General features: G+C 38.1%; 1 protein-coding gene across 1 annotated transcript; it reads left to right on the top strand.

Moving 5' to 3' along the window:
- The first annotated feature begins 11,716 nt into the window (after positions 1-11,716).
- Positions 11,717-14,308, top strand: LOC149834835 (putative F-box protein At1g32420). The gene is made up of 2 exons (XM_090010316.1): positions 11,717-12,973; positions 13,821-14,308. Exons 1-2 carry the CDS (start codon positions 11,770-11,772, stop codon positions 13,895-13,897), a joined length of 1,281 nt encoding a protein of 426 aa, XP_089866442.1. The 5' UTR covers positions 11,717-11,769; the 3' UTR covers positions 13,898-14,308.
- Positions 14,309-16,846: the final 2,538 nt, after the last annotated feature.

The raw sequence follows: 16,846 nt of genomic DNA, 5'->3' as shown, positions 1-16,846 counted from the left end.
GGCGGCGGTTCGCGGCCAGAGTGCAGCCACCACAGAGAGTGGGTCGCCGATGATTTAATGATGTAGAGACACTACATCATTACGTGCTAAGTGAAAGATGTGTGAGTCCTAATGTCATCATGAGATCAAGAATGAGATTTGTTGTGATCAGTCACGACATCACTCATGAGAGAACGAGTGAATTATGAGTTTGAGAATTGCGTTCAATGTGTGAACTTAGTTATGACTTTGGATTACACTCACACTGGTTTGGGACTCTGAAGGACCATGGATGGTTGATAACCATCATGGTTAGGATGTAGCATGAACCATACCGAGATTGAGAGTTTGACCTCCCGGCTAGCTACCGGTGGGGTCTCCGTGGTGGTTCAGTGTTGTGCCTAGTAGTCTGAGGGCCACTGAGAGTGTATGGTTCATTGTTTGGCCAACATGTAGAATTTGAGTGTTCTACGAGGTTGCTACGCCTATAGACGGCCATGACCGGTATAGCCAACCTAGTGATAGTTGTGTGAGAGAGTGTCCGAGGAAGATAATTGGGGTAATTAAAATATACAAACTTGTATGGTGTGTTGAAAACTAAACTAAGACTAGAGGCTTAGAGCCCACTACAGTTATAAGTTAATTATTTATTTGCTTATAATTATTTCTTATTGGGTTGTAGACTCACCCCTAATGTTTAATTACAACTGTAGGTAGCCCAATCTAGACGTGTACAACTTATCCTTCTACAACAGAGCATTTGGTATATTTTACTTTCTTGTCATTGAATAATATGTATTTACATTATTTTATTATGAATGATGAACAATTGCAAGAAAGAGTTGATGTATGAGAATAAAAAAAAAAAATTAGCCACGTTTTCTCTGTGTAAACTTTGTACTGTTTTCCTCTGAGAAGTAATACCAACCGAACTCGAACTCCTAGGTTGGGGTGTTACACTAACCCCCAACTTGTCAATCAAAAAACAAAATAGATGTGATTCACTGCACCAAATTTGAATGATGCAAAGACCACACACTTCACCCTACTACAATTATCCCATGCTACCAAAAGAATGTGATACTTTTAAAATGAACAATATTTTAAAAAGCCCTAAGGCTTCAATGTTGATAGCTCCAATAGAGTAGGGTTTGTTGCACTGGTAGGCCTTTTTTTTAGATGTGAATGAACACAGGTTTTCTTATGTCAATTATGTTCGTATTATTATTTTTTTCTTAGTCATTCTTGTTATTGTCTCTCACATGAACAAGCCTGGAAGCTTAGACATAAGATACTGTTTCTGTGTAGTTTCACATAAGGAATAGCATAAGACAGGACACGGCACGAGTAGGGATGTCAATGAATCGGATTTTATGGGATATCCGACTGAATTTGATCCTGTTTAGTTGCATCCAGGACCATATCCAATTATAATTGGATGCAGATATGGTTTTCTTTTTTATTTTTGAATAATCTAAGGGAATCCCATCACTTTTGCTGGCCTCCAGTTGGTAAAACCTTTGAGGTCCCCTTGCCCACAGCAGAGTACGCCCGACCTTACTGCAAGGGACACCACATGTGGGTTTTGAACTTGTGCCGTCCCATCAATTTGATGACATTCACAAGTTGCCCTTACCATATGAGTGGAGCCCTTGTGGGCAGATGTGTTTTTGTTTCTCTGTTACTGAATCCGACAGACATTCAAATATGTTTACATGTAAAAAATCGGATCTAGTATATGCTTTTCACCATCCAAATCTGAATCTGAATTCAAATCCATTTAGCCAACATCCGATTAGTCCAATATCGTATTAGCCATCTGCCATCTGAATATGAACCGTTTACATCCCTAGGCACAGGAGTACATTGGGGTATCCCTGTGACATTCGTTGTTTTAGTCTTGGCCGTTGGAGTTGGTATATGTATGCTGCATCTAAGTGGGACATTTATGGTTATTGTTGGTATTTTGGCCAATGGAGTTGGTCTATGTATTCTGAACCTAGGTGTGACAAAATGAGTCGCCTTTGCATTTGGAGCAACGACCCATTTTGGGCTTTCTAGCTGTTTGCCCTTTTAAACTCAGGGCACTTTGCATGATTCTTATGGGGGTGTTGGTTGGTCCCTGTTTCATAAGAAAGTAGAGCATTTTCATATGAAACAGGGTGAAACAAACGCACGCCTCCTTATTTACCCTTGTTTCCTGGAGAACTGTGCAAAATATTTTGCTCCTTCCTGTCTGCTTTCACATCATATTCACCCTAACTGAGAAGGATGCGGTCCAACCCAAATCATCCCACAACCAACCCATCGTCAGCTGCTTATACGGCCTTTGTCGGTAAAAATAAATGAAGACTTGTGAGTCCGCACCCCCGGAAAGATCTGGTCACGCTGGCTCAGCCTGCCATACTTACGGTCATCATGTTGCACTCACTCCTAGGAGGTACATGGACCGTGCTATGGCTCGAATCAGCTGTGGACAAAATAGGGCACAGTGAGCAGCAGCAGGGAATTGGCGTGCATTGATGCGCGATGAACAGATGGCGTGCACGACGAATTGATTTTGGCCTCCACTAGCATATTCTGAAGCTGGTAAATTATGTTTTTATACTGATGTTCCTGCTTCCGTGAAGAGCAGAAAGTTTTAATAAATTTCAAACGTTCTGATTCGAGAGGGCGGATGGAGCTATGTTGATGACCGGTTGCTATCAGCAGTAATACCCTATGAAGAGAGCGGTTGGAATGATGGATAAATGTGGGTTAAGCCACCAGTGCTTAGCATCTTTTTAGAAAATGGGGACATAAAATTATATATGATTGAATGTTTTCCACTCAGTAAATGAAGATTCATATCAGACATTCATTAACTTCCAGTTTCAATCCAGATTTTCACAATGCAGTGGTACCTTATCTAGTCAATTAGTTCCTGCATTAAATCCTATTTTCTTGGAAGAATATTGATTTTCATTGATTGCAAAGAATGAAATCTTAGAAAGGAGCACAAACAACCATTTCCAAGAGATGCTTATATTGAAACTTCAAATGTATAATTGTTGCTATTATTCTTCATTACTTTGGACCATCGCTGACTGCTGAAGCAAATGACACCAAGAATTATTAGGTCTCGTCCCACACCTAGTGCAACTCATGGACATGTAATGAGCCCTCTCCTAAAAATGTATGCCTTGGACTACATGTTTCTTTAACCCATTGCCTAGTCCTAAACATATATGTATCCTTTTGTTGCCAATTTATAATCAAGTGAAAATCTATGTTAGTTTCTTGAAAATCTCTTCATATTCATTAGCTAAGACATTAGATCCTTAATTTTTCTAGTCTATGTAGCTTGAAATAATTGATTTGATTTACTTGCCATTTACCAAATGCTTTGACCTGAATGATGATGACATTTTATCTTATTTGCTGTAGGTTTTAGCTCGCTATAGACCGTTGGGTTCCTACAAGGTAATGAGCTCTAGTCTATAACTGCTATTTTTTGTATAGATCAGGTACTAGTGGACATTACCCCATATACTGTAGTACTTGTTGGTCAAGATAAATAAGACAGCAGAAGAAACTAGAACTTTAAGGAGTGAGTAGAGAAACTTGGTTTGAAAATTAGTAAAACAAAAACAGAAAACATGAAATGCTAGTGAGAAAGCTATCAAAATAAATATCATAATCAAGATACGATAAATTGTAATTCAACAATGCCATTCAATCCTTAAATCTATGATGCTATAAGGTGGTGGATTTTAGATAGCCATCACTAGTTCAGTTCACTTCCTAAATTGCTTTCCTTTCACATTCTTTTCACTTTTTACATGCTTTCAAAATAGATTCCAAAACTACGTGATTTTTTTTAAAGGCAAGCTTGGGTTAGGCAGATCCCCACAAATTATTATTCAACCTACCGCTGGAGTTTGAAGCTGCAACGTCCCACCACCAGGAGACGTGCAATGACAGCTCCTACCAACCACGTGAAGCCCCCTTGGTTCCAAAACCAATCTTGCTTCATGCTGCCAAGATGAAGGCCCTGCAGGTTCAAATCCCTCTGCCACATGGGGCTTAAGAGATATCTGGTAGGGGTCTGCCTAACCCCAGCTTGCCTTTCAAAAACAAAAGAAAAAGTGTATAGCTTAGGGGTGGCAATTTCTGACACGACCCGCCAACCCGCCTCTTAGGCGGGTTCGGGTTGGGCTTAAGCCAACCCGTTTAATAAACGGGTCGACCCGTGTAACCTGTTTATTAAACAGGTCGGGTTCGGGTTGGGGGTATGCCAACCCGCCAACCCGTCTGCCCGACCCGTCAACCCGCCAACCCGACCCGTCAACCCGTCAACCCGCCAACCTGCCTACCTGCCAACCCGATCCATCAACCCGCCAACCCGACCCGCGAACCTGAAAACCCGTTTACCCGACCCAACCCATTTATTAAATGGGTTGGCGGGTCGTGTCGGGTTACCCGTTTAATAAACGGGTCGGGTTCGTGTTTGCCACAGCTGACCTGTTTAATAAACGGGTCGGGTTCAGGTTGAGGTATGCTGACACGCCAACCCGCCAACCCGACCCGATTGCCACCCCTAGTATAGCTGACAATTTTTGGTACTAGCTAGTGCAGGTCACCTTATGTTGGGACGTTGCAAGTTCAAATCTCAATGGTATGATGTATAACTAGTGGGGTCTGCCTAACCCAGCTTGTCCATAAAAAAAGTGTGTAGCTAATGGTCCTTTTACAATAAATGTAAAATAAATTATTTTTTTAATGACCAACAGAGTGATAGACGACAATCCTTTTACAATAAAGGGTAAAATGATTTTATTGTACGACAAAAATAACACATTTTTTGAAATGCCTTAAAATTTTTCAAATCCGTTTGTTATTTAAAATCGCAAATGTTGTTATTTTTATGACCTTTTTAGCCCTCACACCTACCATTTTCGGTGCAAATTTCCTTCATATGCGATGTTTTGAGGTTCGATTTAAAAAAAAAAGTTATAGTTTTTTTATGCAAAGTTATTACATTTTTTATGTGAAGTAACTCAAGTATTTGCACAGTTATCGGTAAAAGTTTTAAAAAAAATGTATGGTTTTTATGCTTATTTCTAAATTTTTTTATGTGAAGTAACTCAGGTATTTGCGCAGTTTATCGAATCGAGTATTGAAGAAATTTTGCATATTTTTTATGCGAAGTTATTACATTTTTTATGTAAAGTAACTCAAGTATTTACGATATCAGGCAACTAAAGGATACACTTGCTGCAAAGGAGACCAAAATTAAGGAAACACTTACTGCAATGTTTGTGGCCATTATACAACATTAAGTTGCAATCATAAAAAACTATGTTAAGGTAAATGAGCAACTACAAGCATGACTAAGAGATCTATGATGGAAATTACTGTTTTCGATTGTTTTGTAAATCATTAAAATGAAGTTGTAATTGATTCTGTGTTTAATAGTTTAACTAGTTTGTATACCAAGTTTTTATCCCTCACGCCTATCGTTTTGAGGTTCAAGTTTAAAATTTCGCAGTTTGTTTATGTGAAGTTATTACATTTTTTATGCGAAGTAATTCAAGTATTTGTGAGGTTTTGAGGTTCAACTTTAAAAGAAATTTTATAGAATTTTTATGCAAAGTTATCACATTTTTATGCGAAGTAACTCAGATATTTGCGCAGTTTGTCGGTTCGTGTTTAAAAGAAAGTTCACAGATTTATTATGCGAAGTTATTACATTTTTTATTAGAAGTAACTCAAGTATTTGCAAGGTTTTGAGGTTTGAGTTTAAAATTTTTTTATACTTTGTTTATGCAAAGTTATTACATTTTTTATGCGAAGTAGCTCAAGTATTTGCGAAGTTTTGAGGTTCGAATTTAAAAGAAAATTCGTAATTTTTTTATGGGAAGTTATTACATTTTTTCTACAAAGTAACTCAGGTATTTGCACAATTTGTCAGTTCGAGTTTAAAAGAAAGTTCATAAATTTATTATGCAAAGTTATTACATTTTTTATGAGAAGTAACTCAAGTATTTGCAAGGTTTTGGCGTTCGAGTTAAAAAAAAATTACAGATTTTTTATGCAAAGTCATTACATTTTTTATGTGAAGTAACTCAGGTATTTGCGCAGTTTATCGGTTCGAGTTTAAAAAAAAATCTTAGATTTTTATGCATATTTTTAAAAAAATTTATGCAAGATTCAAGTTTTATGTGCATTTTATGAGAATTTATAAAATATCATAAAATCTATCAAATTTAAATTTAAAACATCATCGATAAATTAAATAACATCGATATATATTTATTCTTTACTTCATCTCAATATCTCCATCTAAAAATATTATCAAATTTGTCCCACAGTTCGTCATTATCCTTTTCCACATTTGTTAGTTTTTTTTTTAAACGTTATCGCTCTCTTTTGTACTTCTTTTGCCTTTGTCAATCGCAAAATTTTTGTTCACACTACCTTTGCCACCAGTGGAGTGTGTTCTTTCAGCGATTCCAATAGCCCTACCTTTCTTGTTGTTTGTGCTATTATGGTATTTTGTAGCACAACAATGTTTGATCCTACTGGTTGCACTATTGTAGTTCCTGTTGCCTTGTCCGCTTTGGCTACTTTTGCCAACTCGAATTCTTTAACTTGCTTGTAGTACGCGATCATTTGTTTTATGTCGTCTGTGATATCAACTGGACAAAAGGGTTTATATTCATTATAAAAACAACTACCAACCTTTCGATGCTCATCACAAGCAAGAACATTTAAACACGTACCTGGGTAAAAAAAAATTCACGCTCCCTGTCCCAAGAGTGACATAGGCGATCACAAAAAGACCACAGTCTTTTATGTAACAATCATAATCCAAGTCAACAAGTAAATAAAATTAATTGAATTAACAAGCATATAAGCAAAGTACTTACTCGTTATCTTACCAAGGGATATCATTCGCAAGTGTGACCGTCAAATCGGTGAAACAGTCATAGCCCATACATCCTGTAAAAAAATAACTCTGCAACAAAACATTAAACATGTTAAACTTACTGAGTACGAGAAAACAATCTTATTATTGTTAACTAGGTAATAGTAACTTACTATGTTGATGATGTTATCAACTGCAGACATTGTGGTGCGAAGTAAATTATACAACGTAAAGTCCTTCACCTTCAGGTCCATTTGCCAAAGAACCCAATGATTATTGTTTCAGTTGGCAGAAAATAAGGCTACAAAATTAATCGAGATTAAAAAATAACTTGGGCACCCAGAATTTAAGTTTGAAAATTACGCAACAATGTTATAAATGGCTATCTTGTTAGCTTCAAACCAAATGTAAGGCAATGATAGATTGTCCAAGCATGTAACTTCTCCCTCTTCATGCTCGAGAGTTGTGAGCAATTGTTGTGACGAGTCAATGTATACAAGTTAGTTTTTTTATTTTCAGTAGTAATACAACAAAAATAAAAGGTTGTGCTTACTCACAAAAACATAAGGAGTAAGGTAAATCGTCTTTGACATATTTTATCCCTTTCTCATGAGGCGATTGTGTTTTACTTGAAGTCTTTCTATAAATCTTACTAAATGCTACATATGTGGTATATACATGTTATATTCAAATGAGTATACATAAAAAAAAACGAATATGGAAACTTCACACTTACAACACTTACCATCTAAGTTTCATCGTCAAAATCAAATTTTTTTCTCCCTATTAGTCTCTTGCATATCCTGCACATCCTGTACCTCAAGCACAACAGTTGGCGCTGGGGATGGGGCTGTGTAGGGTTGACGTCAGCCACGTCTCTCTTTTCCTTTTGTTGTCTATACTCATTACAAACTACCTAAGATATATATACAACACATAAGACATTGGAGTTGTTCATTAACAAAGACTACATAAATACAAAGAAATAAAATTCATTAAAGAAAAAACTAACGAATACATATAGCATAATAAACTAAAGAACAAACATACAATTTAATGTGTTTTGCGAAGCTCATCACGGACATTGCACTTGTATGGCACAACATTCTTATTTATTATTCGTCTCTTCTTCATAGAGTGCCCTGATTTATGACCCACGTTTGGTGGTAAGAGGGGAATAGGGTTTGGAAGAGCGACGTGCGACACATTATCCGACATCAACATGAATAGATAGCTATTATGTGCAACGTGATATGAATCAACAGTGTACCACTTATTGCAGTATTCATTTGGTTGGTTGCCTTCGTATAAAATGCATGCAATCTCATGTTTGCACGAAATCCTGCTAACCTGCCACTCTCTAAGAAGAGTTAGAGACCTCAATAGATTATTTTACATCCCTTTCAATTGCTTCTTGTTGCACTATGTGAATCACTAAGTAAATGTTGCCACTAAATAACATCTCTTATACATCATCATCATCAAAAACATCTACTCAGGTTGATTCATCACCTATGAATAGCAAATATGTATACCAAAGGCTGATTAACTCTTCACTCGGTCTTGTTTTTTGAGACAACCTAGCCACTAATTCTTTAAAGCTAATGTTTTTGGAGATTACTAAAGATCTCCAACTATGATCATCAATGACGCAATAGTGCACTTTAACTGATATTGAAATAATCTTAATTACCTATATCAATAACATAAAATATACATCTATTGATAATAGAATACATACAACAACAACTCTGCAAAACTAACTACACACATTAACACATTATGCACAACCAACCTAAGCCCCATTACACATACATAGAAAAATAAAAAATCATATAATAACGAACAAACATCTTAAAAAAAACAAAAATATTAATTTTTATGTGACAAAACATCTTCAATGCAAACACAGATCTTCAAAACAAATATATTATATTCTTAAAAAAAAAACCTAAACTATATATGCAGAGGGGATTTTGGGATCCATTGGTTGGAGACCACAAAAAACTTACATTTCGTTCTAACAAGAGAAGTCGATGAAAAAAATGCGGCAGCCTCGTCAAAATCACAAGAAAAGTCATCGGAGATAAGAAAAACTAAAAAATTGTGCAGAAAGGATTTTGGGGACCACGAAGAACCCAAAATTTTGTTATTAAAAAAAAGCAAAAAGAATTGAGATGTTGGTACCAGATCGAAAATAACCCTTAACAAAAATAACTGTGATCTAGACTTGGTACCGTCATATCAAACACAAAAAAAGGCACGTGTTTTAAATTTTAAAAGGCATTCACAGAATTTTTATGCGATGTTATTTTATTTTTTATGCGAAGTAACTTAGGTATTTACGCAGTTTCTTGGTACAAGTTAAAAAAAAATTGCAGATTTTTATGCGAATTTAAGAATTTTTTATGCAAAGTAACTCAGGTATTTGCGATGTTTGGAAGTTTGAGTTTAAAAGAAAGTTCTCTCACACATATTTTATGTGACATTATTATATTTTTATGCAAGGTAATTTAAGTATTTGTGAGGTTTGTCGATTTAAGTTAAAAAAATTATAGATTTTTATGCGAGATTATTATATTTTTTATGTGAAGTAACTCAATTATTTGTGATGTTTGTCAGTTAGAGTTAAAAAAAAAATTACAAATTTTTTATGCAATGTTATTACATTTTTTATACGAGATAACTCAAATATTTATGATGTTTGTCACTTCGAGTTAAAAAAAATATAGATTTTTTATGTAATATTATTAAATTTTTTATGTGAGATAACTCAAGTATTTACGATGTTTGTCAGCTTGAGTTAAATTTTTTTTGCAGGTTTTTATGGTAATTTAAATTTTTTTATGCAAAGTAACTCAAGTATTTGCGATGTTTGTCAGTTTCAGTTTAAAAGAAAGTTCGCTCGCACTTATTTTATATGAATTTGATAAATTTTTAATGCACATTAACTCAGGTATTTGCGACATTGTTGTTTTTGACAAAGAAAGAAGAATTTCGTATATGAAAAAAATTTGCACTGAAATAAGTGCAAGGTTTAAAAATGTTATAAAAATAATAGTATTTATTATTTTGTAACGCAGACAAATTTGATCATTTTGAAAGCATTTCAAAAAATGTATAACTTTACAATACAATACAGTCATTTTTTCATAAAATAAATTATTTTTTAATTGACTGACAGAGTGATACGAGTGTTACCTCATTTTGAAGAAAAATTGTAAAAGCAATAATTTTGTTGCCATGATTACATCCTTTCGTAGGGTCAAAAGCATCTTAATTTTAAAAAACAAAAAATCAGATTCGCACGAATTTTCTCGTTTCGCTGACTATACTCAAAAACTACCTGCACTGCATGAGATACTGAATTCTTGGTTGCTCACAACAATGTCACAAAATATCTTGGCACTAAAAAAAATCTTGGCAAGGAAAATCTCACAATAAATTAAAAGGCTATTAAGAAAAAACCACGAGAAGAAGATATAATTAGTCTCTGTTCCAGATTTAAAACATGCCGTTATCCAGAAAACCAAGAATTTAAAACTTGTTACTAGGGATGGCAGTGGACCGGGGCGGGGCGGGGGACAAGGTCTCCACCCCCGCCCCATCCCCGTCCCCGTCCCCGTTTGTCGGCGACGACGCTGCTCCGACGATGCAAGGCTACAGACGGGGAAAGGAAAAAGAAAAGAGGGAGGAGATGGCACCACAGAGGAGGCTCACGGCAGTGGCACAAGGCAGCGACAGAGATGAAAGGAGGGAGAGATCGTGTCGGCCAACGGTGGTCGGTGTCGGCCAACGGTGGTCGGCGACGGCAAATGGTGGTCGGCGACGGCCAACGGTGGTCGGCGACGACCAACGGTGGTCGGCGACGACCAACGGTGGTCGGCGACGACCAACGGTGGTCGGCGACGACCAACGGTGGTCGGCGACGGCCCGACTCCAATGATAATGCGGATGGGGAAGGGGAAGAGGCGACGACCCGGCTCGGCGGCTCCAGGGTTAGGAAATTAGGGAAGGGAGTTAGGGTTAGTAAACATGTAAAAAAATATAAAGGGTTGGGGGCGGGGCGGGGTCGGGACGGGGATGGGGCGGGGCGAGGTCGGGACGGGGATGGGCCGGGGGCGGGTCGGGGATGGGCCGGGGGCGGGGCGGGGATGGGGCGGGGCGGGGCGGGGGAACGTGCCAGTCCATCCCCGCCTCCACCCCCGGACGGGGATGGATTTTAACCTTCGTCCCCGCCTCCATCCCCGTTTCATACCCTCCATCCTCGATCCAAACGGGGCGAGGCGGGGGCGGGGCGGGGCCCCGCTTTCCCCCAGTCCACTGCCATCCCTACTTGTTACATTGCATCATTATCTAAACAACCGGCCTAATTAATGCTAAGAAAAAGAGAGCAAGGCAACAGAAACAACCGCACAGGTAGGGGTGGCAATTTCTGACACGACCCGCCAACCCGCCTCTTAGGCGGGTTCGGGTTGGGCTTAAGCCAACCCGTTTAATAAACGGGTCGACCCGCGTAACCCGTTTATTAAACAGGTCGGGTTCGGGTTGGGGGTATGCCAACCCGGCTGACCCGTTTGATAAACGGGTTAGGTGGGTGGGTCAACCCGCCAACCCGACCCGTCAACCTGACCCGCGAACCTGAGAACCCGTTTACCCGACCCAACCCATTTATTAAATGGGTTGGCGGGTCGTGTCGGGTTACCCGTTTATTAAACGGGTCGGGTTCGTGTTTGCCACAGCCGACCCGTTTAATAAACGGGTCGGGTTCGGGTTGAGGTATGCTGACCCGCCAACCCGACACGATTGCCACCCCTACACACAGGGACAGGGGAATCAGGAATGAAGCTCGACAAGGAAGAGAGGGGTCGCAAATCGCAATGGAGCGAGAGGATCCTTCTTCTTCCCCTTTCCTTATCATCTCAAACGACATCACCGCAGCCATCCTCTGGAGGCTCCCCGTGTGTCCCCTCCTTAGATTCAGGCTGGTTTGCAAAGGTTGGTGTTCCCTCATCGACTCCAAAGACTTCGTGGAGACCCACCTCCGTCGGGCCAAGCAGAATCAGGAGCCCTCCTTCGTCATCGAATTGGACAAAGAACTCTGTTTCTTCGACACCAACAACCCCCTCTTCCGCGTGGAGAAGGAAGCGCTCTGGCAGCCAGTGCCGACGCCACCATCAAGCGAGGGCTACGGTGATTGCCCCTCCATCTTATCCTGGTGCGACGGCCTCTGCTGTTTGGGAAGCGACCCCTCCCTCGTAACCCCATCAACTCCCCGAATTTACCGGATCATCAACCCCGCCACGCGAAGAAGCGTAAGGCTTCCGAAATCCGGACTGTCCCATCCTGAATTCTGCCAAATTGTTCACGACTCTTCCTCCGTCATGTACAAGTTGCTCCTTATCGAATCCATGGGTGCCCGTTTCAGGTGCGAGATCTTCGCCATTGGCGCCGACGTCGCGTGGCGAGAGCTCGACGGAGCGTATGGAGTGTATGATTCGTTCCGGTCGTTGTTTGCGAGGCCTTCTGTTAATGGGGCTGTTCACTGGATCTTCTATCCCAAGACGTACACAGAAACCGACCGTGCCGTTGAAGGTCCGCCAGTGTTGATCGTGGCTTTTGATGTCAGGGAGGAGAGGTTTCGGACCATACCGCCTCCGGGATGCCTGTATCTGGACAATGATTTCGACTTCCTGGCAGAATTTCGAGGGTCCCTGTGTTTGCTTCATTTTGATGTTGCAGGATTGACAATTGAATTGTGGGTGTTGAAGGACTTCTCAACTTCAATTTGGACCAGAGATCACAGTGTTGAGTGTGAGTTCCTTCACAGGGCAGTGGGTTTCGAAGTGATGTATACGATGTACTTGGGGACTGTCAATGATGAAGAAATTCTATTTGTGGTCCATGGGATTCCTTCAGTACGTGAACCATACGATGAGATATTCACTCTCTCCTACCATCCCCACCTCAAGCTGTTCCGACCCGTGAAGCCTAAGGTTGCTGAGGATCTGCAGAATCCTGTATTCAGTCTGTACATTGAGAGCCTCGCTTGCTTAAGGACAATTGGGGTTGAAAGAGATGCAGGTGAAGCTTGCTCTTGATTTAATGGTTTTTACTTGTGCATTGTTTTCCTTCGTTTGATGTTAGCATGAATGACTGTAATGTATCCTGATTCAGTCGTGAATTAGGTCTCATATCGAATTATGGTTTGTAGAGCGTGTGGAGATACTCTGTGTACAGACCATATTCGTGATAGGATTTCATTGCTCAGCCAGTCACTCAATAGTGAATGAGTGACAGGCCCTTATGGAAAAAAGTGGAAACAGGAAGAATTTTGCTGTGGTAAACCCCACAATTGTAATTGGGTGTCTACCGATTGTTTCATAGAAACTGAGATGGTAAGGTTTAGCTTAGATCAGAAATGAGTGACAATTGTCCATCTTGATGGTATATATGCAGGTATATAGTTCCTATAAAATGCTAGGAAACAAACAATAGATCTTACTGTTACAAATGTTACTTCTGTTTACAGACTTAAAGCAGATATTCATACGCCTGCGTTTGTTTGTTGGTCATTGGGTGTTTTCAGTAGATCCTACTATTATAATTCTGCCGTTTGTTTGTAGACTTAAATCAGATATCTATATGTCTGCTTTTGTTTAACCATCGGGTGTTTTCTTTTGGAAAGCCATAATTTTATTGTTAACATTTTATTCAATACTTAACACCATAATGATGATTGTATAAGAAGTGCAGTTTAGCCGCTTGTGGTATTAGATATATTCATCACCTCGGTATTCTCATACCATTTTGCATTTTAACATATAGGAGAGTTAGGATTGTTAGTTAATGATATGATTATGTGCAAGCTTCTTACTTTCCATTTGTTTCCCTGTTGTTACCTTGATTTCTCTGCTATTTTCTTTGACAGATAATGATGTTGGTGGTGATGATGATGATAATGATAATGGTTTTGATGATCCCAGTACTGGTGAAGTTGAAGAATGAACCCAAAGTTGAATTTGGCATTAGTGGTGATGATAATTTTTTTGGTGGGGGTAACCATGATTATTACTATGATGATTAGTGTGGCAGTGGTGGAAGTTATTTCATCCATCAGTCAGGATCATGATGCTAGCAACGTTGATGGCGATGACTTTACCACTTATGGAACCGACCCACATTGATTTCCTAAATATTTGTTGTCGAACACACTGTTAACCCAACATCATCAGTGATAAGGCTTTGATGTTAATATTTGTATTAGAGTGTTTATTGTACTTGTAGATCTTTTCTTGTAGATATTAGTGAAAACCTAATGTCAATTATGATATTGTTTCTTTGATAAATTGACACTGGAATGTTTGGATAATCGCAGTGTATTGTACATTTATTGTTATTCCTGTTACTTTGGCGTGGTCTCTGTATGCTGAACCTAAGTGGGAATATCTATGTATAGTGTATTCAATGTTATCGTTGTTATTTTGGTGTTGGTCAGTGGAGTTGGTCTATGTATACTGAAACCTAAGTGGGACTTTGAGCTTTTTGCCTTTGTGTCTAGAGCGAGGACCCACACTGTCTTTCATGTGTAACTATGAAGAAGGATTCATGTTCACTGAAAATCGTTTTCGGTGTGAATTTCCTTCGTCTCCATCGGAAATACCTTAGACGCCTCCATCGTCAGCAGCCGCTGCTTCAACCGACACTTAATCTCCATCACTCTGTAAAAAACCAGTCTCCGGTGGATTCTTGGGTGGTGCGGGTATGGCGGATTTTGCCGCAACTGAAAGAACCACTATTTGGCGGCGGAGAATGGCCTGAGTTTTTTTTATGGAAACTCGAACCTCGAAACCTCACAAATACCTAAGTCATCACGCATTAAAGATTTATCAAATTCGCATAAAATAAGTGCAAGGGAACTTTCTTATAATCTCGAACCGACAAACATTACAAATACTTGAGTTACCTCACATAAAAAAATATAATAACGATGCATAAAAAATTTGCAATTCTTTTTTAATTCGAACCGACAAATCTCACAAATACTTAAGTTACCTCACATAAAAAATATAATAACGTCTCATAAAAAATTTGCATTTTTTTTAACTCAAACCGACAAACCTTGCCAATACTTGAGTTACCTCATATAAAAAATGTAATAACAATCTATGATTTTTTTTTAACCCAAACCGACAAACCTCACAAATACTTGAGTTGCCTCGAATAAAAAATGTAATAACGTCGCATAAAAAATGTATGCTTTTTTTTAACTCGAACTGACAAACCTCGCAAACACTTGAGTTACCTTGTATAAATAGTTTATGAAATTTCTATAAAATAAGTGTGAGAACTTTTTTTTAAACTCGCGAACCTCCAAACATTGCAAATACATGAGTTACTTCGCATAATTTTTTTCTAAATTGGCATAAAAATTTATGATTTTTTTTAAACTTGAACCGACAAATTGTGCAAATAACTGAGTTACTTCGCATAAAAAATTTATGAAATTTCTTTCAATCTTGAACCTTCAAACTGTGAAAATACCTGAGTTACTTTATATAAAAAAACCAGAAATGCACGTAAAAAAATTGCATTTTTTTTTTAAAGTCAAACCTCTAAACCTCACAAATAGTTGAGTTACCTCGCATAAAAAAGTTTATTAAATTCACATAAAATATGTGTGAGTGAACTTTTTTTTAAACTCAAACCTCCAAACATCGTAAATACCGGACTTACTTTGGGTAAAAAATATAGGCATTTCACATAAGAAATATGTAAATTATCTTTTAAACTCGAACTGAGTCTTGGGCTCCTCTGTGTTATATAAATAAAAGCGGTCAAGACATTGCATATTTTTGAGCTCGCATTCTAGCATTTTCTTTATGGTCTTCAAAATAATTCGACAACTATTTTTGGAGTTTCAATGACCTTTTTTGTAACGCCCCAAATTTATATCAAGAAATTTCAGGATTTTTTTTTTAAAACCAGTGAAAGGGCAATACAAGCCATATGCAAACTCGAATAAAATTGGGCGGGTTACAATCAAACTACAACATACACACATGATTGAAATAGATTTCTCAACCAACCATTTATTAATTTAAAATGTTCAATCATAATAAAATCAAAGTCTTAACATATTATTAAAATGTAAAGCCTCAAATTTATATCAAGAAATTTCAGGGATTTTTTTTTTTAAAACCAGTGAAAGGGCAATACAAGCTATATGCAAACCCGAATAAACTTGGGCGGGTTACAATCAAATTACAACATACACACATGATTGAAATAGATTTCTCAATCAACCATTTATTAATTTAAAACATTCAATCATAATAAAATCAAAGTCTTGACATATTATTAAAATGTATAAAATGCCTAAGAGCCAAAACATAAGCCAAGTTTTCGGGAAGAAAGCAATGACATCTATCCTGACACCACCACAAGCATACCATATTATCAGGTTACTCATTAACTAAAAAATGGTAAAAGTAGGGAGTCAAACCGTGCCCTAATAGGTAACACTCTATCATACAAACAAGAAAATTAATTTCAAGAACATACAACATGCAATTTATATATCAATCACGCACATATCACAGATCTAGATCACCTATACACATTTATGCATACAGGTAAATAAACAACATTAACTTACTCTTTAACACAATACCTGCATTCAAACTTGTTAGTAATCAAGATCATGCACTATTAATATAATCATTTCATACATCTAAACATGTGAACCAGGTGAACCTCATCTCTAATGCATTGTTTCTCGTTTTTGGCTCTGTAAGGATACACTCTCAGGGACACAACTTCGATTTAACCCATTCGATGAAGGGTTTGTTATGCCATATATTTTTATTAACCCCATGAACTTAGAAAGATCTACAAATACCCACTGAATCGACCAACAGTCGAGAGACACTCTAGTGGTCTAGAAAATCGATTCCT

Source organism: Nuphar pumila, chromosome 6 (genome assembly GCF_984573655.1).
Source record: "Nuphar pumila chromosome 6, dmNupPumi1.hap1.1, whole genome shotgun sequence".
Taxonomy (NCBI): Eukaryota; Viridiplantae; Streptophyta; class Magnoliopsida; order Nymphaeales; family Nymphaeaceae; genus Nuphar; species Nuphar pumila.
Note: the sequence above shows the minus strand (reverse complement) of the source record. Positions and strands in the feature narration are given on the sequence as shown.

What these genes read in the sequence shown, in the direction of transcription:
- LOC149834835 (XM_090010316.1), top strand. Translation starts at nt 11,770, where the DNA reads ATGGAGCGAGAGGATCCTTCTTCTTCCCCTTTCCTTATCATCTCAAAC. An exon ending in TGGGGTTGAAAGAGATGCAG is followed by an intron (nt 12,974 to 13,820) that starts GTGAAGCTTGCT and finishes TTTCTTTGACAG; the next exon opens with ATAATGATGTTGGTGGTGAT.